Source organism: Pocillopora damicornis, chromosome 12 (genome assembly GCF_964200805.1).
Source record: "Pocillopora damicornis chromosome 12, jaPocDami1.2, whole genome shotgun sequence".
NCBI classification, from domain to species: domain Eukaryota; kingdom Metazoa; phylum Cnidaria; class Anthozoa; order Scleractinia; family Pocilloporidae; genus Pocillopora; species Pocillopora damicornis.
In genome coordinates, this window is record NC_142681.1 from 16,303,035 (window position 1) to 16,324,069 (window position 21,035).

At 41.5% G+C, this 21,035-nt stretch overlaps 1 protein-coding gene and 6 non-coding genes across 7 annotated transcripts in view; 3 read left to right on the plus strand and 4 right to left on the minus strand.

Moving 5' to 3' along the window:
* The window catches only part of LOC113680051 (neurofibromin-like), a 44,562-nt gene extending 26,430 nt beyond the window's left edge, over nt 1-18,132 (plus strand). The window contains exons 48-75 of the mRNA XM_089189865.1: nt 625-735; nt 1,046-1,093; nt 1,182-1,283; nt 1,464-1,601; nt 2,074-2,139; nt 2,640-2,757; nt 3,491-3,576; nt 4,048-4,145; nt 4,571-4,661; nt 5,672-5,761; nt 6,200-6,319; nt 6,841-6,958; nt 7,585-7,725; nt 8,482-8,550; nt 8,846-8,988; nt 9,411-9,472; nt 9,715-9,829; nt 9,959-10,039; nt 10,701-10,751; nt 10,835-10,924; nt 11,252-11,384; nt 11,617-11,704; nt 12,611-12,657; nt 13,624-13,901; nt 14,539-14,639; nt 15,485-15,630; nt 15,850-15,890; nt 16,170-18,132. Of these exons, the coding sequence (XP_089045991.1) occupies nt 625-735; nt 1,046-1,093; nt 1,182-1,283; nt 1,464-1,601; nt 2,074-2,139; nt 2,640-2,757; nt 3,491-3,576; nt 4,048-4,145; nt 4,571-4,661; nt 5,672-5,761; nt 6,200-6,319; nt 6,841-6,958; nt 7,585-7,725; nt 8,482-8,550; nt 8,846-8,988; nt 9,411-9,472; nt 9,715-9,829; nt 9,959-10,039; nt 10,701-10,751; nt 10,835-10,924; nt 11,252-11,384; nt 11,617-11,704; nt 12,611-12,657; nt 13,624-13,901; nt 14,539-14,639; nt 15,485-15,630; nt 15,850-15,890; nt 16,170-16,538 (3,141 nt within the window). The 3' untranslated portion in view covers nt 16,539-18,132. The remainder of the gene's footprint in view (nt 1-624; nt 736-1,045; nt 1,094-1,181; nt 1,284-1,463; nt 1,602-2,073; nt 2,140-2,639; nt 2,758-3,490; nt 3,577-4,047; nt 4,146-4,570; nt 4,662-5,671; nt 5,762-6,199; nt 6,320-6,840; nt 6,959-7,584; nt 7,726-8,481; nt 8,551-8,845; nt 8,989-9,410; nt 9,473-9,714; nt 9,830-9,958; nt 10,040-10,700; nt 10,752-10,834; nt 10,925-11,251; nt 11,385-11,616; nt 11,705-12,610; nt 12,658-13,623; nt 13,902-14,538; nt 14,640-15,484; nt 15,631-15,849; nt 15,891-16,169) is intronic.
* On the minus strand, nt 2,235-2,307 carry Trnav-aac (transfer RNA valine (anticodon AAC)). The gene has a single exon. It is a non-coding gene; the product is annotated as a tRNA-Val (tRNA).
* Trnal-aag (transfer RNA leucine (anticodon AAG)) lies at nt 5,454-5,535 on the plus strand. Its single transcript has one exon. It is a non-coding gene; the product is annotated as a tRNA-Leu (tRNA).
* Nucleotides 7,282-7,363, minus strand: Trnal-aag (transfer RNA leucine (anticodon AAG)). The gene has a single exon. It is a non-coding gene; the product is annotated as a tRNA-Leu (tRNA).
* Trnal-uag (transfer RNA leucine (anticodon UAG)) lies at nt 9,556-9,637 on the minus strand. Its single transcript has one exon. It is a non-coding gene; the product is annotated as a tRNA-Leu (tRNA).
* Nucleotides 11,101-11,182, minus strand: Trnal-aag (transfer RNA leucine (anticodon AAG)). Its single transcript has one exon. It is a non-coding gene; the product is annotated as a tRNA-Leu (tRNA).
* On the plus strand, nt 12,385-12,466 carry Trnal-aag (transfer RNA leucine (anticodon AAG)). Its single transcript has one exon. It is a non-coding gene; the product is annotated as a tRNA-Leu (tRNA).
* Nucleotides 18,133-21,035: the final 2,903 nt, after the last annotated feature.

The following is a 21,035-nucleotide window of genomic DNA, read 5'->3' on the forward strand; positions in this document are numbered from 1 at the left end:
GTGACTAGCATCTAAGTTCTCCTTACAATATCGCCCCCGAATCACACATTAAGGTCACGAGAATACAGAAATACTTGAGAAAAACAAGTAAAAATAAAGCACAAAATATATAAGATAATATTTCAAATATGTGAGGATCCTAATAGAGTATATTGATGTATCAGACTATGAAAAGTGTAAGAGAATAAAATTGATCGGCAATCAAATTTATAGGCAGGAGTGAAAAAATTCACCCCTTAAAATCAGTATGACACAATCTCCCACGAAATTCGGAGATAGACTTGCTTTGTTCGATTGAGTTATTCAAGTTATTCCAGTAATAAGAGACATTGTGTCTGTACACGTGTGTGCCATTAATATCCTTGTTTCAAGAACACATTCAACTCGTTGATGCATTACATTTGGGGAGCTGTTCAGTACTCCTGCTATAGGTTTAAAATAGGTGGTTGCTTTCTTATAAGACGCATTGCAAAATTGATATATCTTTTATCTTATATGATGTGCTGTGCACTGTAAAGAGTTGTTAGCTGTACCTGAACCTGTAGTGTGTCACTAAGCGTCTGTAAAGCTACATTTTTAGTCGTTCATGTGCATATGTTGTGACGTTCATCTATTTTCTCACAGGGACGCTCTATAGTTCGAGTTTGTGAGTCTCTAAGTAAACTACACGAGTATATTAGTTCAAGTGAACTTAAGTTACCAAGTTCCACTGTGTCCCTCGAGGAAGACTTAAAGGTAAGCATTTATTGTACACCGTTTGTCGCTATCTTCGATTGAATATCAACGCAATACAGGATTGCTTTGGTCTCACTTTACTTCGCTCTATGATTGGGCGAGAAAACTCGCGCCATCTTCTCATCCAATCAGATACCAAACTGAAACCAACTACGACTTGGTCACCTGCGTTTTCCCGCGCTTTAGCAGGTCGTTTGTTTTACTTGTTGATTGGCCGTTGTGCTAACCATTGGTTTTGTTATTACAAAGCTTTTTTGACATACGCTACACTGTGCTCGACGTTCACAAAATTTGTGGTTTTCTTGTACAGGTTTTTCACGCTTTCAGGGTGTCGAGCAGGAGCAATGTTTTGGTCAAGGTAATAACTTTCTGTGTTATGTTCAATTGGAGAACTCATAATAATCATTTACTGATCATTTATCAAATTTGTTTTGTCGTGTGTTTAGGTTGGCCCCACATCAGTGCAGATCACCACTCCAGAGAGACACAGAGTGTTAGGTTATTCAAGCATCCTTAATGATGTGTATTATGCCTCAGAAGTTAAGGGGGTAAGTTGGATCAATGGGAATGTCGGGCCAAGAAAGTACACGTTGAGTGAAAGCGATCTTTGTAGTAATGAACAATACTTTAGGAGTAGTGAAAATAATTCAAGCCTGTACCTGTTCTTGTTGAGTTACTGAAGCGATAGCTTCTTCACAATTGAATTCTCATTTCTATTCCTTTATTAGGCCACTGTGGAGGATGAGAACCTGTGTCTATTAAAGCTGGCCAATGTTGGTCCAGGGATTCTTCTGATGAGTAATGACAGTGAGCAGATTGTTCAAGCTGTTACACACGTTAAAACCAGATGGCAGCTCTCACAACCCGTATGTACTACGCTCCATGATTGGTTTATAAAGCGGGCGCCAAATTTTCAACCGATCAGATACAAAACTCAAATAAATCGGGACTTAGTCACTCACTTTTCCCCGCGCTCCTGATAGCTCGATATTCAATTGGCTGCTTGTAATAATTTCCTTTCTTCTGATTGGCTGTGGTGATTACTTTGGTCTTCGTCTTACGACAATGAATTAAAAAACGTTCTATAAACTCTGAGTTTACTCACTTTTCCTGTAATCCAAAAGTCATCTCTGCAGGTGAAAAGCAGAAAATTTCTTCATCACATTTAAAGGATTTATTTTCATTGACGTTATAAACGACTGAAAGCAAAGCAGTGTGATCTTCAATTTTTGCCGATTGACGTATTTTTTAAACGTCCTACTATATCTTTTTGTTGTTGTTATTGTTGTCGTCGATGTCTTTCAGTACATTGTGATTTTTTCTGTTTATTTTTTTCAGGACTCATCCACAACGACAAGCAAGAAGATCAAGCCCAAAGATGTCCCAGGAACGTTACTGAACATGGTAAGACATTATGTACAACTGATTATTAAAACGATCTTCGCAGTAATGAACACTACTTGAGCAGTAGTGAAAATCAGGCCTGAAAAAGAAAATCCAGGCCTGCATGGGATTTGAACCCATGACCTCTGCGATGTTGGTGCAGTGCTCTACCAACTGAGCCAACAAGCCAGCTGGGAGGGCACTCCACCGGTATTGCAGAGGCCATGGGTTCCAATCCCGTACAGGCCTAAGTTTTTTTTCAGGCCTGATTTTCACTTCTGTTTAAGTAGTAATCATCATTGCGAAGATCGCTTTTAGAATCATTCCTCAATCCGCAGTGCACATATATGATTTTCATACATTCACTGTCATTGATAATGTACAACCCTTTTCGAAATTAGGAAAAGTTTACTCGTGCTTTTATCCTCTCCTGTGTTTTGTTTACTCCATACCACAAGACATTCATAGTAGCTATAGAAGATGACTTTGAGATAAAGTTGGTTGTCTTTTTTTCATTGTAGGCCTTGCTGAATCTTGGTACATCAGATCCCAGTCTTCGCCTGGCAGCCTACAATCTTTTGTGTTCTGTGACAAAGTCGTTCAACTTGAAAATTGAGGAAAGACTTCTGGAAGGAACAGGTAACATCAGTATGCATATTCTCCATACTGTTTTCTATACATTTCCTTAGGTGCTGACAAGGAGAATTTGTTTAACAATCAAGAGCTTCTTCAGTTGGTGATCATTTCCTTTATTCTCGTGACCTTGATGTGTGATTCAGGGGTGATATTGTAAGGAGAAATTAGATGTTAGTCACTCTTAGGGGTGAAAGGGTTAAACAACCAGCTGTTGGCCGGTGCATGATATTTCTGTAACTAGCCACACTCACCTCTTTGTTGAAAACGGATCCACAACAAACTAAACTCAAGAATAGCAAATCCGTTTTACACTCTAACATGCATGTTCTTCATACTATTCTTCATACATTTCCTTAAGTGCTGATAAGGAGAATTTGTTTAACAACTTAGAGCTCTTTTTGTTGGTGATCGTTTACTTGATTCTCATGACCATAATGTTCGATTTATGAGTGACTTTGTGAAGAGAAATTAGATGCTAGTCACCCTTAGGGAACAAAGGGTTAAAGTGTCTGCTTGTTCTAAATACACCCAAAAAGAACCGTTGTTGGTGTTTTCCATCAACCAAGTTAACTTCGTCAAGAAAAAATACTATAAGTTTTGTTTTGGTACAAGGAAAATGCCTAGGTAATCACATCGATCCAAACTATGATTACGTCAAGAACTTTAAAGTCTTCACAGGAAAAATTGTTGCGAAAGTTTGCGATGTAACAAGTGTCAACATCATTTTATCTCTCAGGTCTGTGCATCCCTGCAAACAACACGCTGTTCATTGTAGGAATCAGTGAAAAACTTGCAGCCAGAGAACCACAGCTGACTCTAGAGGTTAGGGAAGGATAAATTTCTGGTTTCTCTCGCTTCCGCGCTTCTCTTATTGTGACGCTTTAGGGTTGGCGCGTTGTAGTGTCAGTCAAGAGGTCTGGGTTCAAGCTCCGTGTGGGTGTTGTGTCGTGGGGATGACGCGTAACCCTTACTGTGCCTCTCCCCACCCGGAAGGGCAAAAGGGATGTTTAATGGAAAATTGATTTATTTTGTAATGGTGGGGGTGGGGGATGAGGAGTTGTTACCTGCGTTGGAATAACGTCTCACTTAGGAGGGGTAGCAATAAGCGGTTGACGACTGGAACCGAGGGAAACAGTTTATTTAGTTTCCTACGAATCTAAACTCTTGTAGCAGCTCTTATTGTTACTCATCTCACGTCTATAACTGTGAAGCAGCTTGTCAATAAAGCTGTTTGCCATTGCTTGGTTTCCGTCATTTAACCAGTTTTTGCTCTCTTGTCTTCCACTCTTACAGTTCTTGGAAGAATGCATTGCAGGTTTTGTGAAGTCCGATTATGAGCTGAAACATTTGTGTCTGGAATACATGGCACCATGGTTACCAAACCTTGCAAGGTTTGTTATTGTGAGAGTAACGTGTAACCAAATAGGAAATAAGGCATGGGAAACCTTCCTTGTTGGAATAAATGTTTAAGTATTTAAACATTTTGTGAACAATGATCCAAGCTCTTTACTGTGTAGCTGTTGATTGTCTTGTTATGAGGATAATCAAGTTTCTTGGAAACAGCTATTATCAAATTGTTTCTAAGCGAATTCGTTTTAGCTTTGGTCCGGTATATTTTTCTGAATGTCATTGCTGAGCATTCCTCATTGTTTTACCGCAATAAGAACTTGCCTCGAGTTTAGGCGGCAAAAAAATTAAGCTTGGTTCGTGGGGTTACGTGCACTACTGACGACTGACCTTGCGAACAAGTGGTCACAAAAATTTGGTAATGTTTTCAGACCTCGAAACTTTCCTACCTATATATATTTCTTTTCAGATTTTGTCGGTTTCCGGCGGATGATCCACAGAAGGTGAAAATGACCCGTATCCTCGAAGAACTCATAAATCTAACAGTGAAAGAAAAAGGAGTAAGTAGTGTCACAGTAATAGAAATGTTGTACTTGCGAAAAGTCTCCTTCACCAATAGTGTCCGCGAGTCTGTTCAGTAATAGATCACACTTGATGTCAAAATGTGGTAAGAACAGAAAGGCGGCACTGACACTGCACCAAGTGTCGACATCTTCTATGATCTATTACAGTACAGATCCAAAGGAAAATGGAATGTCTTGTATACGATTAAAAGAGCAAAATATTGGTAATGGTGACGTCATCTATGCTTTGTCCTTCAATAGATCATAGGTAGTAACCAATAAAAAGCGTGTCTAATTCAGCTTATTATATTAAATCCTTCTACTTTTGTAACGTCGTTAGTAGAAGAAATAAACTTTTTTTTGAAAAAAGCAATCTCAAACTTTTGCCTGAAACGCGAGTACCGAATCTAAACACCAATCCCGAGTTCCAAGAAACCTCACTTGCAAAACGAGGCTGAATGCCAGACCTTTTTTCGTTGTTGTTGTGAAAATTATGTTTTTTTGCACGAGAATAACAAAACATTTTCATATCAAAGATTGTGCACTTGCGCTTGTTTCGAAAGAAGGGCTTTAGGCATTTTGGAAATGGCTTGTAGTATATACTGTCAGGTTTTCAACGTTTTTCTGTAACTTGTCGAGGGTGAGTTACCTTGAGATTTATTATTGCCAGCATGACTTCCATAGTTTGGTAACTTTGATGAAGTGAATGTCGATTTTTTGAGAAAATAGGCCCAACTCATTAGGCGTGTCATTTTTAACTTAAGGTGTCTCCCTAAATTCTGTATAACTGGTAGCGTGGCCGAGTGGTCTAAGGCGCTGGTTTAAGGCACCAGTCATTTCGATGGCGTGGGTTCGAATCCCACCGCTGCCAACGTAGTGTCCTTTTGAACTTTGTTTTGTGGATCAATCACGTAACAAAGTGAAGAAAAATCTATGCATGTAATTGTGAGTGCTACCGACATTCAATATATAGTTACTCTAACAAAGCTGTTACATCTTTGTTGTAGACAATGTATCCTTCCGTTCAAGCGACAATTTGGGGAAATGTGGGTAAAGTGACCGAGTTACTGGATACAGTCCTTGACTGCTTCATTAAGGTATTTTCGCTTGTTTCTTGTTGCTTATGTCTCTCCCTCTTTCTTTTCAATTTTATGACTCTGGGATTGTATAGGTATACGTTCTTGACAGACTCCAATGGTTCGCGAAGCGAATGATAACGTCTCCCGACCGTCTCACTGCTTTTTAGGAGGAGGGGGGGTTGTGTGGAGGGGGTGGGTAGGGAAATCTGGATCAATGTCCGCATCCGAGCAAATGCGTACCTACCCCACCCTTGACCCAACGACAGTCAACTAATAGCAAGTTACGATTAATGTTGGGTAAGGGGAGGGGTAGGTGCGCAGTTTCTCAGATACTGAACTTGATCCAGAAATATACATGATACTTTGAATTTCCTGTCCAATTGTTTCAAGAGTACATGGTCCCAACATCTCTTCATTTTGTCCATCTTATTGGATGTGTCATAATGTATCTTTCAGGCCAGTGCTACAGGAGGCCTGGGTTCTGTAAAGGCAGAAGTTATGGCAGACACTGCAGTGGCTTTGGCGTCAGCTAATGTTCAAATTGTGTCACGCAAGGTCATTGGGAGGCTCGACTCGGTAATGCCTTCTCTTTTGGGTACTTGTTATGGTCCTTGTGATCTGTAGACTCGACGTAAAAGTCTATCAGCATTTGCTAGAACTGGCTTGCTAGACCGTCCTATCCGGAAAAAGAACGGGGCTAGTTTTGAGAACTGACAGAAATCGTTTTGTCTATTCTGGTAGAATTTTTCTCCTACTCTAGTCCCATGAGTAGGACGAGTCAGTTTTCACGCGGAATACTCTAGGAGAAGAGATTTGATTTCCAAATATAACAGATAGGACGAAAGCCAGTTTGCAATCTGCTAATCACTGAGAACGCGTGTGACAGCGCAACGCGCGGGTGCGTTCACATAAAGTGGACTTCCGCTTTCGTTTACATCGCTAAGAACTAGTTCTTTTTGTTCGACCAGACTATATGAATGGAAAGATACCTTGATGATAATTTTAGGAGCATTTTATTATTGATCGGAGTTTCTCTCCAAAAGACTGAAAGTATCGGGTTTTCTCTAACGTGTTATTTCCACATCTTTTGTTCTCAGCTTATCAGCAAGACCTTTATTTCTCCGACTGTCCGTCTTGAACAACATCTTATGTGGGACGACATTGCTATCCTTACAAGATATCTGCTTATGCTTTCATTTAACGACTGTCTGGATGGTAGGGGGTTTCTTTTGATAAAAAACAGCTTGCCTTACCCTCCTTAGGGCAATTTTTAATTGAATTTACAAAGCAATCCAGAATTACATTGGTTTCGCTTTACTTCGTAATGTGATTGGTCCAGAAAACAAAGTTGAAAAGGAAACGAAAAGGGAGTAAGTTTCTAAATAAACTGTGGTGCTCCGTCGGTGGGAGAGTATAACAGGGTAATTAAGTATTATCAACGAGTTGTTTTTGTAAATTGGCCACCGTAAAGAGTTTCAAAGCTGACGTTTCGAGCGTTAGTCCCACTTCCTTCACCTTGGTATAAAATGAAACTCCGCTGGCAGCGGTGGGATTCGAACCCACGCCATCGAAATGACTGGTGCCTTAAACCAGCGCCTTAGACCGCTCGGCCGCGCTACCATTTACACGCCATGTACGGAGACACCTTACTTTATCAACCAATCAGATGCAGAAACAGACCCAATCGTTTGTGATTGTGCTTAAACAACGGGTGAACTCTGTGTAAACAACCGGCCCATGTTTAACTGTGATGATTACTCAGTTTGTTTGGTTTTACGCCCCTCGATGTTATAACTCTCTAACACCCTCTTTGTTTATTTTTCTGTTTGTTTTGCTGACAGTTGCCAGTCATATTCCGTACTTGTTTCATCTCGTTACTCTTCTCGTCTCCACTGGTCCGCCAACCATCCGCGCCTCAATTCATGGCCTGGTCATTAACATTATCCAGTCTCTCTGTACGTGTTCCTGTATCAAGTTCAGTGGTGAGTACATAATACGCTATTCCGGCGAAATCCCCAGCGTTTGATTTTACAATTGCTTAGACCAATTCGACGCAAAAATATGCTCGAATGTTTGCCCTCAGTTATTATTTGCTCATAACTTAGTTATAACCAAGATAGAATGATTTTCAGATTTTTTTTCTGCAATTTCATTAATCACAGCCCAATTTCGAAGATCAATTTCTTTCTTGTGTACCATTCTTAGTTGGTAGTAGTCCCTTTCTAAGGAGGGCGCAGCTTCGAATGTCGTCGAAACCTGAATTTTTTCATCCGTGTTTCCTGCAGCCAACCTGCTGGATGATTTCTGTACTTGTAGTCTGAGCTTAGGGGAGCATTTATGGTTAAGAAGGAGTGTACAAGCGTGGGCGCAAAATGAAGTTTAACGTGTTGTTATACCTTAACTATTTTCCTACAGAGCGCAGGAAAATAATTGCAAATTTGCAGCGTACCGTTTATTGCTTTGGATGTTAACTTTTCCAACGCCACAAGACCGGAATTTTAACTCTTCTTCCATAAAAACTTACTGCACTTAATTAAAACGAAGAACATAGAGGAACGATTGGGTATTATCTCTTTTAGTGTACCAGTCGAATATTCCACAGTGGCAGCTGGCACGTGGTGCATATAAACGAACTCAGTGCAGAGTGAGATATTGGATGAGATTTAAAACGTGATATTCCTCATCCCAAGTTAGTCCACTATCAGTTATTGAGCTTCTGTATGAATTTGTTTTCTTAGACGAAACTCATCGGCTTCTTCGCATGCGGTTGGCCGAGCTTTCGTCGCCCAAGTTTTATCTTCTTTTTGGTAAGTGAAACAAACACCTCTCAGTGTGGTGGCACTCCCAGAAGAGACCAACATGTTACTCCCCTTAAGGATACCAATTCAAGAATTAGCAAACAGATGATGAGAATCCAGAATCTCATTGGCGATAAGAAAACCAGATTCTCCTGAAGTGTGAAACAATTTGAGTACGAAATTGTCAATCAAATCTTTGGAGTCAAAGAGTTAGTTGATTCCTGTGCTTCATCTTCTTCTTATTTTTCTTTTTTTAATTTTTTTTTACTTTTTAAAAAACAAATCATTTCACCTTCAACTAAAGGCATCTCAAAAGTGAAGACACCAGCAGTCAGGGCTTTTAAAGCAACATACCAAGGCAGGTACACGCTGAGGGACTGGGAAGGAGAGCCCCTGAGCATGACCGCCATGGAGACTGTCACTGACCTCCTACTTGAAATAATGGAGGTAACTTATCGCTTTACTCCTTGTTTGCGGATTGAACCATGCTATAATTTAATAAGACAGTGGTTAGAAGTTTGCTGGAGTTTTTTCGTTAACGTGCGCGTTATGTGGAAAAAGATATGCCATGCTATTTTTCGAGTAGTCTTGGACTCAATTAGAATATTACCCTATTTAAATATTATTTAAAACTAAAATTTAAGAAAAAGTTAGCCTTACTCTTGTCAGGTTTATTTGAGTTTGTATTTTTTTATTTTTGAGTGCTTCAATAGTTCTCGGAATTCTCGCCGTTGTTTAAGTTCTGTTTTAACTCATAAGTGATGATTTTTTTTATAAGAATACGCAACACACCTAACCCGTCAGACAAATAACTGCAAGCGTCAATTCTGATTCAAAATTGTTCAAGTCGACTTTTCTTTGTCTCACAGAGTTGCATGAAGGATATGCCAGAATGCACTTGGCTAAAGAAGTGGACAGAACTCGCTTCAAAGTAAGTTCAATTTTCGCTTATGCTGTTCCATTGGTGTGCCCAAGCGTTTTTTTTCCAAATGGATAGTAATAAAAGTGAAGTTGTGGCAGCGGTGGGATTCGAACCCACGCCATCGAAATGACTGGTGCCTAAAACCAGCGCCTTAGACCACTCGGCCACGCGACCCCTCACATTAGATAAATCATTGTGAAACCAGTTTGTTCAGTTTTTTATCACACGTTTCCTACACCTTTATCTTGCAGGTTTGCGTTTGACTTCAACCCAGCACTTCAACCACGTTCTATTGTGGTTCTTGGTTGTATCAGCAAAGAAGCCAACGACATGCTTGTGCAGAAATTGTCACAAGTGTTGATCATGGTAAAAGCGTCTTCTCTTTTGCTATATGTGCTGACTGAATTTTATTTCCTTTTTTTTTTTTTTTTTAGATATTTTATTTAAGAAGGGAAGCCCAATTACATGCTGATATGTAACTTGTTGCCTCCACAGGCTCTAAGCTCATATAACGACCTCGTGTTGATAGAGGCGGCGTTCATGTGTCTCTCAAGACTTCAGGTGATTCTTTGTAAGGTGAGTTCAGTCATCTATAACAAGTCTTTTAAAGATTCTGGTAGAAATCTCACCGCCCCGAATAGCGGAACTTATTTAAAGCCTTCAATTCGTAATTTTTGGCTGTCAGTCAGCTAGCCAGTCAGTCAGTGATATATTCAATCTGTTTGTGTCTCTGTCTTTTCTTTGTCTCTTTCACTTTCTGTCTGTATCTCAGCTAGTTAGTCTGCCAGCAGTCAAGATAATTTGGTTTTTATCAATTGGGTTGATGATGTAAATGGGCCGCCGTAAAGAGTTTCTGTAGCTGACGTCTCGATCGTTAGCCCTTCGTCACAGTGATTACATTACCAGCTTAGTTGATGAAAACAAATTAGCTTGCTATACCCCCACTTACACAGTACCACAGTTTCTCTTGAAAGTTGCTCCCTTTATTCATTTGTCAGTCAGTCAGGCAGTCACATTCAGTCTGTTATATTATCTGTGATCTGTTTGTCTCTCACACGCTTTGTCTGTCCGTCTGTCCTTTTGTCTGTCTGTCAGTTAGTCAGTCATTCAGTCTATTTGTTGTTAGGTCTTCTGTTAGATTCTCACTCTCTGCCTCTCTGCCTATCTGATAATATCAGTCTGTCTGTTTTTGTGACATTTTTGTGACGCGCTAGCAAGTGTATCTTATCGTTTTCAGGACTCCATGTTCCACAAGGCATTTTTCTGGATTGCTATAGCTGTGCTTCAGGTAAAGGCACTGAACACTTTTTTGTAACCTTTGAGATCTTTATAGCCCGTGCGTAATGCTTTGGTATTAATCTTTCATTTCAGCTGTCTGAAGTGTCTCTATATCCTTGTGGTTTGGCGCTTTTGGAGCAGAGCCTTATAACAATGGAAACACATGGTGCCTTTGAATCAGAGGTTCGTGAAAAATGTAGGAAATTACAGTGAGTCTGCCGCTAGAGACTTCTCTTCTTTATATCCATTCTTGGAACAAAATAGATGCTATTTTTTTAAGTAGCTGTATAAAAGTTTTAAAGCTGACGTTTCGAGCGTTAGCCCTTCTTCCTTTACCCTGGTACAAAAGGAAACTTTATTGGCAGGGGTGGGATTCGAACCCACGCCATCGAAATGACTGGTGCCTTAAACCAGCGCCTTAGACCACTCGGCCACGCTACCATTCACTTGACACCTTAGGATAAAAAATAACTTGACTAAAATTTTGTCTCTATTTTCTTTCTTCTTCAGTCTGTGGACAAAGTTCTGATGGCGGTACGCGAGGAACCTCTGTTAGAGTTTCACTGTAAGCAAATGGACCATTTTGTGGGTCTTCACTTTTCAAACAATTTCCACTTTGCGCTGATGATACACCTCGTGAAAGGTATGGAACTGTTTCTCTAGTTACAACTTTTATGTCTTGTTGGCTGTTTTGACTTGCTTCGGTGTCGGTAGGGAGGGAGCTTTTATATATACCAGGATAAGTAATATGAGGCAAAAGAGGGAAACACAACGAATGTAGTAACACGTGCGCTTTGCCTTACAGTTACTGGACTGTTGAAATAGTCTTGATCCACCAAAACTTATGTCCTTTTTTTTTTTTTTTTTTTCCTTAGGAGTATATCATCCCCAGGCCACCTCTTCTGCGCGTGCCATTCGCATCCTGAACTTGATGTATAACATCACAAGCAAACGTAAAACAGGGTAGGTATGGAGTGGATATGATTATCTGCAACTGATTGGTGAAAACAAAATGGGAGTGCACTAGTTTTTTCTTTCTTTGCTCTGTGATTGGTCTGAGGAAATGTGCCACCCTTTCAACCAATCAGATGCATCATGGTCACGTGTGTTTTCCTGCATGCTCATATTCTGCATGATTGATGGTACATATACATTTCTTATGGTACTGAAAAGAAGAATTTGTACAACAATCAACTGCTTCTCCAGTAGGTGATCATTTCCTTTTTTTCTCATGACCTCAAAGTTAGATCCACCAGTGATACTGTAAGAAGACACTATATTCTACTCACTCTAAGGGGCTAAAGTATTAGATGATCATTTCCTTCCTTCTCATGACCTCAAATTTTGATCCACCAGCTATACTGTAAGGAGAAATTATATGCTACTCACTCTTAGCGGCTTAAAGGTCCGTAGCTTTTCTCTGTAAATTGTAATGTGGCATGTCAATGTAGTCTATTGAAATAACGTTAGATAAAGGAAATGAAAGGGGTATGTTTCTAGAAAAATGGGGTGCTGCGTTGGTGGGAGAATATAACAGGGTAGTGTAGTATTATCAACCGAGTTGATTACGTAAATTGGCCAACGTAAAGAGTTTCGAGCGTCAGCGTTAGACGTTTCGCTCTGACCGTAGATAGAGTGAATACGGTAGCGTGGCCGAGCGGTCTAAGGCGCTGGTTTAAGGCACCAGTCATTTCGATGGCGTGGGTTCGAATCCCACCGCTGCCAACGGAGTTTCCTTTTGTACCAGGGTAAAGGAAGAACGCTCGGAACGTCAGCTTTCAAACTCTTTACCAGTTGATAATACTGATATCCTATTACGCTAGATACAGTCAACTCAAGGAAACTAATAAAATTTCAATTTCTTTGCAGTCGTGGTTCTTTTATTGTCAACAAAGAAAATCTGGCATATTTGGCTGGTAAGTGTGGAGAGCGTTGTGGTACTGCGTGACTTGCCACGTGACAGCTTTTGAGAATTTGTGATTTTTTTTTTCCTTTCGTTACTAAGTTATTAATTATCTGAATTTCTCGAATTTCCGATCATGTGATTACAAAAAGTCGTTTTACCCGACGCGGGCTTTCTTGGGCATCGCTGTGACAAGGTTAGGAGGTTTTTACGCGATAACAAATCTCTCGTTGATTCAACTTGCGAACGTGTCTCTGGGAAACATGACCAAATATTCCCTACAGGAAGCGACACGATTGAAAAGAAGCTTCTTACTCATGACAGCGATGTGTTTTTTAAAGTTCGTCTTTGCATACCATTTTCATCTACTTCATTACCTGTCATCCTTGTCCTTCATGGCTTATCCTTGCCTCCTTTGTTTTTTCCTGTTGTACCGAACTAATATTTTGTAGTCCCCTTCAAGCTGAAGTTGGTTTTGCTATGTGCAAACGTTGTGTTGCGAAAAGTTTGTGAAGTGCGAAAGACGTGAAAACTCGGTAGTATTTATGTTCTTTTGAAGTAAAACCTTTATCATCAGCATCTCAATGCTCTAGCAAGATCCAGTAAAACCTTAATAGTAATTAATTATGATTATGATAAAAACTAAACAATGAACTAGATTGACATGCTCAAAGATGGTCAAAATGCTCAAGATGTTCAAAGGTGCTCAAAGTTTTAGGTCTGCTTCTAAAAATATCACGTCTAACGGAAGACAAACCGCGAGCACCGTAGTTCTTTGTGGGAAAACTACGATTAAAAAGTTCAATTGCAATTATTCTGTTACTTGACTATGGTATTTCTAAATTATCACGTTTGACTATTATTCCTCGCTCAGACGAAGGGCTGACGCTCGAAACTTCAGCTTAGAAACTCTTTACTGTGGCTAATTTACTTCATCAACTCAGTTGATAAAACCGAATTATTTTATTATTCCTCGTAGCTTTGTTGCCTGTATCTGAGGAAGTTCGCGCAAGTCTTCGCCCGGGTGGCAAAAAAGAGCCCGAGAGTCCCACCCTGCATTTTCCAGGCAAACTGGACGGCAGTATCTCCGGAAGCGCAACATCTTTGAATACGGAGCATCAAGTGTCTATAGTCATTACAGTTGATGACAGTACTAGTGATCAGGCCTTTGTTTGCCACTCGGAATGTCGCAACATGCTCTTGGATCCAAGCATTGCGAACGACAATCAGACTCAAGCTTTGCTGTTGACCACTTTGGTAAGGTTGTTTGAGTAATTTCGAAATAACTGCCCGGAGGGTGAATTGATTCAGAGAAATTTTCAAATTGAGTTTCGAAAGTTTCTCGGAATTGCCTTGGTTTTCCTCTGAGAAAATCGTGGCGATTAAATTCGCTACGATCGGCGAGCAAAATCGCCAGGTGTATCGCCGGCTTAAGCAGTTTAAAACTGCGCGTCGCGAAGATAGATTATTGCTTTGGTTTTGCTCTTCACCCAGAAGTTATGCAATCACAAAGTGTCTTAATTGTACACCTAAAAAGTACCGCGTGCGCTTGCCAGAAAGTATTTTTTAGTCCTCCCGGTGCGTCCATGCACATGGGGCTTCGGCCAGAGGACTCCATTGATTTCTGTCGGTTGCCAATCGGTCAAGCTTCCCCCGTGTCCAGCCTCTGTCCTCATTTCCCTTTCTACGGTTTTCTCCAAGTTTCCCTGGGCGGCCTCTCTTTCGTTGGCCGTCGGGACTCCGTCGGAAGACGACTCTGGGCGGGGCTTATGATGGCATTCGGAAAGTGTAGATACAGAGTATTTGTCGAAGGTCAAACGAGCTATGTGTGGGCGAGTTTCCGTTAACAGCGAAGTCCGAGTTTTAATGATTTTATCCGTCGGTTTCTTGATAGGCAATGCTGCTCGAGCACGTCACTGGGGATGCAGAATCACGGTATTTGTACGAGGTGCTAGCGGAGGCTAGTTTGGTATTCCCTGGAGTTTTCCCTGTTATGTGAGTACTCCAAAAACTTTTATTACTCTGTATTATCTTAGTCTCGACTGCGACCCCCATATATTTGTTGGAGGTACAGCGAAACATCGCCAACCCTTTCTATACTTGTTTATCGATCGTCGAGAAACCAAAACAAGGAAACCACAGAGACCAATCAAAAACAAAGTTAACATTATCGTGAGGCAATAAGGATTATGAGTTCAAAAGCAGGAGAGGCTCATAGAGTAATTTTTCGATCAAGTGTCGAAAGCAGTCCGATATTGCTCTGGTATTGCTTTACTTCGGTCTGTGATTGGTCCAGAAAACCTTCAATACCCTGTATTAGCTTAGTCTTTACTGCTGCCCATATACTTGTCGCAGGTACTGTGTAACATCGCTAACCTTTATTTCCATACTTGTATAACATGTAACTCATTTTTACGATATTAGCACATTACCCAGCTAACAAATCATGACAAAAGACAGCTTGATCTGACACTAAATTATCTAAACTAGTTCAACAGGAACGGCATAGTAGTAAGAAGAGAGGAAAACGAATCAGTGCCAAATAGTATTTTTAACTCCTCAGCACAAGCGTCTCTTCGCCCTTGGGGAAGTTTAAAGCGTCCGGCGAGAGGTCTGTGAGGGGTCTGGCACTGTACTTAGAAAACAATGGTGTCCTCGTCGGCCCTCATTATTAGTGCCAGACCTCTCGCTGGCTGGCGTCAAATTTTTCTCGTAGGCGAAAAAACGCAAGTGCTGCAGCTGGAATAACGAAGACCTGCTCTTAGAGGGGAATTAATTGCCAACCTTCATTAAAGTCTCAAGCGAACCGTACTAGACAAATTTTTCTTGTATTTTTGCAGTTATAATCTGTTAGACTCGGATCTATCCATTGTGCTCGGCCATTCTGATGATGTAGCCACTCTGAAAGCGATACAAACAATTGTACACTCGATGAGCGCTGTCAAGCTAAATGACGATCCTGTTATGAAGTCAAGCTATCTATCAAGTAAGTGAAAATCAATGTACCGTATGCAATTATGTTTAATTTCCAGGTGATGAGAAACGAAGAGGTTGATAAAATAATTTCAGTTATAGGCGAAGAAGTCTCTGTTTTCAATGTTATGAGATTATTTGTTTTGCCCGCGCCATCATGACGGCCTCCTGTGCGAATTTTAGGCGTCCTCTTTCAAGGAGAGATTAATTTGCTTGTGTTTTTGCTTTTCAGCGTTTGGATTTTCCGGATTCAGTCACTTCACGAGGTTCAAGGTAGGCATTGTGTACTAATGCGATTCAGTTCAGTTCAGAGTGACCTTTTTGGGTCTTTAATTTATGTAGTTCACCTCCAGCTATTGTGGGAACGAATCTTCAACGAATTTCAAATCTCAGACCTTCGCATTTCGCAGTCTTATAGTCTACCACTGAGACAGAGAACTTTATGAAGAGCTAGCTAGGCCATTACAAGGTTCATTTGAAACAAGGCTCCTGCTATTTGTCAGAATCTAGAGCTTTGTGCTAGTAAATATCTTTGTAATTTTCTTTCCGCAGGAGCAGAGCGGTCAGGCAAACCGTGCGCAGCTCTTTGTAAAGTTTTTGGAAGCTGTAGTAGAGGTTTATGGTATACCAACGACCGATCAAAAAACACAACGTTCAGGTTCTGTTGCGTCTGTCAAACCAATACTTCTCAGCTCTAGCACTGAGGACCTGAGGGTGGCGTCTTCCGGGTCGTCTCTGTCTTCTTCCCTCAGTTCTCTGTCTGGTGCTGCACCTGGTAAGCACCTTTTCATTCCATTGCCGTTCAAGCGTTCATCGTCTTCATACCGAGCGAAGAAGGCCGATAAGGAATCTCCCAAATTCCGACGGAACTGGTCCACAAGGGGAACAAGAAGTCCCTCTTCTGGGAAAGTTACGAAGTGATAAGGCAGTCAAAAATCTGTGGGGGTAGCACAGGCCAAGTTGCAGGACAAATTGTCCTTATTACCAAGGGAAACGTCTCTCATCGACAATCAAGCTCTTGTAACAAATACCAAACCAAATGAACGACGACTGTAATGGGGAATTTGAAAGTTGGCTTTAGGCTTTAAAACGAGTGAGAAAGAGTCAGCTAGATAGACTGTAAGCCTTGCTTGACTCGGATTGGTTTCCATTATGCAAGCAGATGTACGTGAACTCTTCTTTCCGCGAGGTTTAATTTTCATCCTGACAAAACGCAGAAGTAGCCGAGAGAAACCAAACAGAACACTTATAAATGCGTTTGTGGCTCGCTTTGAGTTTTTCATCTCTTATTGGTACTAACTTCCGCAGGACTCAATTTTCGCTGTTTCAGAACAATCGCGAGATTGAAGTCCCGCGAGAAGCGGTTGGTGTGAAAACAAGAAACACAAAATTTCATGATTTGTTAAAAAATTATTTTAGCAAATTGCATACAGTCCATCGTTTACTATACTTCTAGACCAAAGAATGCTTTGGCATTCTTATCTGGTTAACGCCGTCCCTTTTTTCCTATTATTCAGTTTAGTGCTGTTATTGGTGCTGTTATTGCCTTAGAATATTTAAATAGGAGTAGGGAATCGTCGCCTTTCGCTAAAATTAATTCCATTGGACAGCACTTTTCGCCAAATCGTTAAATTTCATTCGCGCAAAATATTCCTCTTCCCGGCATTTTCGCGGGAATAGTGACTGCGAAAATTACTACCAAACGGGTAGTTTTCCGATTGTTGATTTTGGTTTATTTTCAACATTTCTCAGAACTTAAAGAGGTCTGTTTATTCTAGAGTTCAATTTTAAACAGACCGTTGTATTGGTATGGCGTTCTTTAAGAAGATAACCGTGGGACCATTCGTGGCCGCACCCATTTTTACTCTGTATTTCTCCGATTTCTAGAAGGTTGCTAGACACAATCACATGTAATTCCGCGAGCTTCATCTCTTTAACTGCCATAGGTGATTAACTTGATACTTCTCTTAACAATCTCCCCTTAAGGTGAGGGAAATTCAGCCGGAGAATCGGCATCTGCATCAGATGGAGAAAGTTATCTCGCAATGAAACCAAATTAACGAAAGTGATTTTTATGAAAATGACGAAGCTGTCGTTCTGTCTATTCTCGGAGATGAGAATTCCGCTAACCCTGAACACTTTTACTCCCATGAGTGACGTGAAAGAATTTCTCCTTACAATATCAATACAATATTAAGCAGACAAGTGATGAGAATAAAGAAAAATATCAACTAGGGGATTTAGTGGATCCAATACCAAATTCTCCAAACTAACGTAAGAATTGTATGGCAGAAAGAAAGGAGAATTGGTACGTCAATCTTGGGAGTAAAAGGGTTGACACTCTAATTTATTTGTACATATGACTGTATCCTATGGAATACAAATGCCTTAGTATAACTGGCACCACACTGGTTTGTGGACCTGATATGAACGTGAAAACAGATGAGCTCTCTTTAAGGTATTTTCTTTGATTGTTAATTGGAGTTGTAAATAAAATCAGAGAAATTTATACAAAGCAGTTTTTTTTCCTTGTGTCTGAGTCTTTTAGGATAGAATGAGGTGTGCGCATTGATTACGGCTGATTTTCACTAACGGCGGATTCGATGAAAATCAAGCCCACAAAATAGTAATTTTTTTTCCTCTGCGTTTTGCTGGCTAGTTCATGCGTGCGCTTGTCACGAGCGAGAGGAAGCGTGTAAGCGTTTTGCGACCAGGTTTTCATCATAAACGTTGCAGCAGGTACGTCAACGCGCTTTGCGCAAAAGAACGGATAGAAAGTTGTATACCGGAATGCAACCAAAAAGTGAGACAACACCCTAGTTCAATAGACTTCTATTCAATATCTACGAGACAGGAAACAGACGTAGGAATCAAACACCGAGGAAGAATGAAAAAAAAATAGGAAGATTTAGCGCGCGCACTCGAAATCTCAACGCAAGTACGTTGCTATCAAACTTTACGTCACAGTCACAAAATAACACGACAAGTGTTTTCCTTCCAGTTTTGGTTGATACTAAAATGGGAAACTGTTTTACATTGTTATTTTCAAATAACAAATCAGTAGATAACGATACGAAAATGAACGAAAAGGTTGAAAGTGAAGAATTACTACAAATACCCTCAGTTGAAGTGCACGCTCAACCTGCTTCAAGTATTGTTTCGTTTTAGTCCGAACTGGACTTAAGTGTAGGAGATTCATGTGCAACGATTGATTTTGATGCAGATGATGAATCCTCATCGTCTGGTACATTGTTGTTTGATTCGGAAGATGAGTATAACGTCTCCAAGCCACAAGGAGAGGCTCTAAATCTTCCAAAAAAATCACGGCAGCTGGCTAGAAACACAAACAGAGCTGTCCAACTTCACGGACTGGGCCGAAAAAACGATGTTCAGTCACATGCATTGCCACCGGTGGAGAGGCCTGCTTCTTCAAGTTTCAAGAATAGAAAATCAGTGAAAGAAGTGGGCGATAATGCCCGAGACACGGCCTTGGCGAGGCAGCGCTCTCACACTTCCAACAGGGCAACAAAGCCCATCAAAAGAGAGCAGCTTACTGAAGAGAAGGCCGAGAGAAAACCACGACGATTTCTGAGGAAAAAACGCCGAGATAAAAAGATGCAAACCAACAAAGTGCAATTCATAAAGATTTTTAAAAATACCATCAGGAGAAAGGCGTTGCGCAACACTGACAGTGGCTCTCCAGTCTTGCCACCTGGCAAAACCGATGTACAGGTTTTTAACGCGGATGCAAAAGACTATTCTGACAGCAGATCGGATGATGGCGCCACCAGCTGTAGCCGGCCATCTACCGCCACCCTGGGTGAAGATACCCCAGGAACGAGCACTGGCTATCACTTCAGATATGTCCTGTCAGTCCAGGAAAAAACGAGGGTAACAAAGACAAGGAGTTCTTCCACGAACTCATCGGGCTCTTCAACCACCGTGGGAGATAATCACGGGAAGGATGAAACCAAAAATGAGTACGTAGATGGAGTTCCAAGACTTGCTGCTGTTACGCCGTGGTATAGCTCTACATCCTCTGAGGAAGATCTGGGGAGACTAAGATTTCATCGCCCCTACAGAGTGAGTAAGTCAACCACTGTGAAAGCGCAAAACGAGCTCCACGTGATGGCAAGGACTCCTCCCTCTACTAACTCGTGGGATAGTTCCAGTACTTTAGTAGAGTCTGAAGGATCCAGCGTTAGTTGCAACGAAAACGATGTTGCCCAAACGCCTACAGATCAGAGGATTGAAAAGAGTAGTTCTACAGCACAGTCTTCCAATTCCGTTTCTTCATGGAACAGTACATCCAACTGCGAAGAAGACACCGAGAAAGAAAGCTCAGAGAGTGTGTCTAGCAGGCCGAGAGGTGTAACATCTCGTAAATGGTTCCGATTTAAAATTTGCAAAATTACTCCACAGTGAAAAACTGGTGCAAAGTTGCAAGAAGCCCTGGGACCATTTACTGTGGGTTTAATTGAAGTGTGTACATAGTGGACAACATGAAACTTGCATAGAGGACTTCTGTCCGATGCTCAATATATGTTAATCGCAAACGTGTATATGTGTGTGTACGTGTATACAAACGTGTATACAAATATATGTTAATCGCAAAAGGTACTGTCCAGTACGATGGCTCCTCCTCGGACCCCTTCCCCATCAAGAGCGGCGTCAAACAAGGGTGTGTCCTCGCGCCGACACTTTTTGGCATCCTGTTCTCCCTGCTGCTGCGCTACGCCTTCAGCCAATCCGAAGAGGGCATCTACCTGCACACCAGGAGCTACGGTAGCCTGTTCAACCTGGCACGCCTCCGAGCCAAGACAAAGGTGCGCAAAGTCCTCATCCGGGAGATGCTCTTCGCTGATGATGCCGCCATCACAGCTCACACCGAAACTGCCCTCCAGGAGCTCATCAACTGCTTTGCCCATGCCTGTTCACAGTTTGGCCTCACAATCAGCGTAAAAAAGACCAACATCCTGGGCCAAGACGTCAGCACTGCTCCCAGCATCTCCATAGGTGACTGTACCCTTGATGTGGTGGAGGACTTTACCTATCTTGGGTCCACCATCTCCAGCAACCTCAGCCTGGACACCGAGCTGAACACGAGGATCGGCAAGACCTCAACAGCTATGGCCCGCCTGACCAAGAGAGTGTAGGAGAACACTATGCTCACCATCAAGACCAAGACGCAAGTGTACCAGGCGTGTGTGCTGAGCACACTGCTGTACGGCAGCGAGAGTTGGACTCCCTACACCCGGCAAGAACGCAGGCTCAATGCTTTCTACCTGCGTTGCCTCAGGAGAATCCTCGGCATCACCTGGCAGGATCGCATCCCAAACACCGAAGTCCTAGCAAGGGCAGGAACTGTGAGCATGTACGCCCTGCTAACCAAGAGACGCCTGCGATGGCTTGGTCATG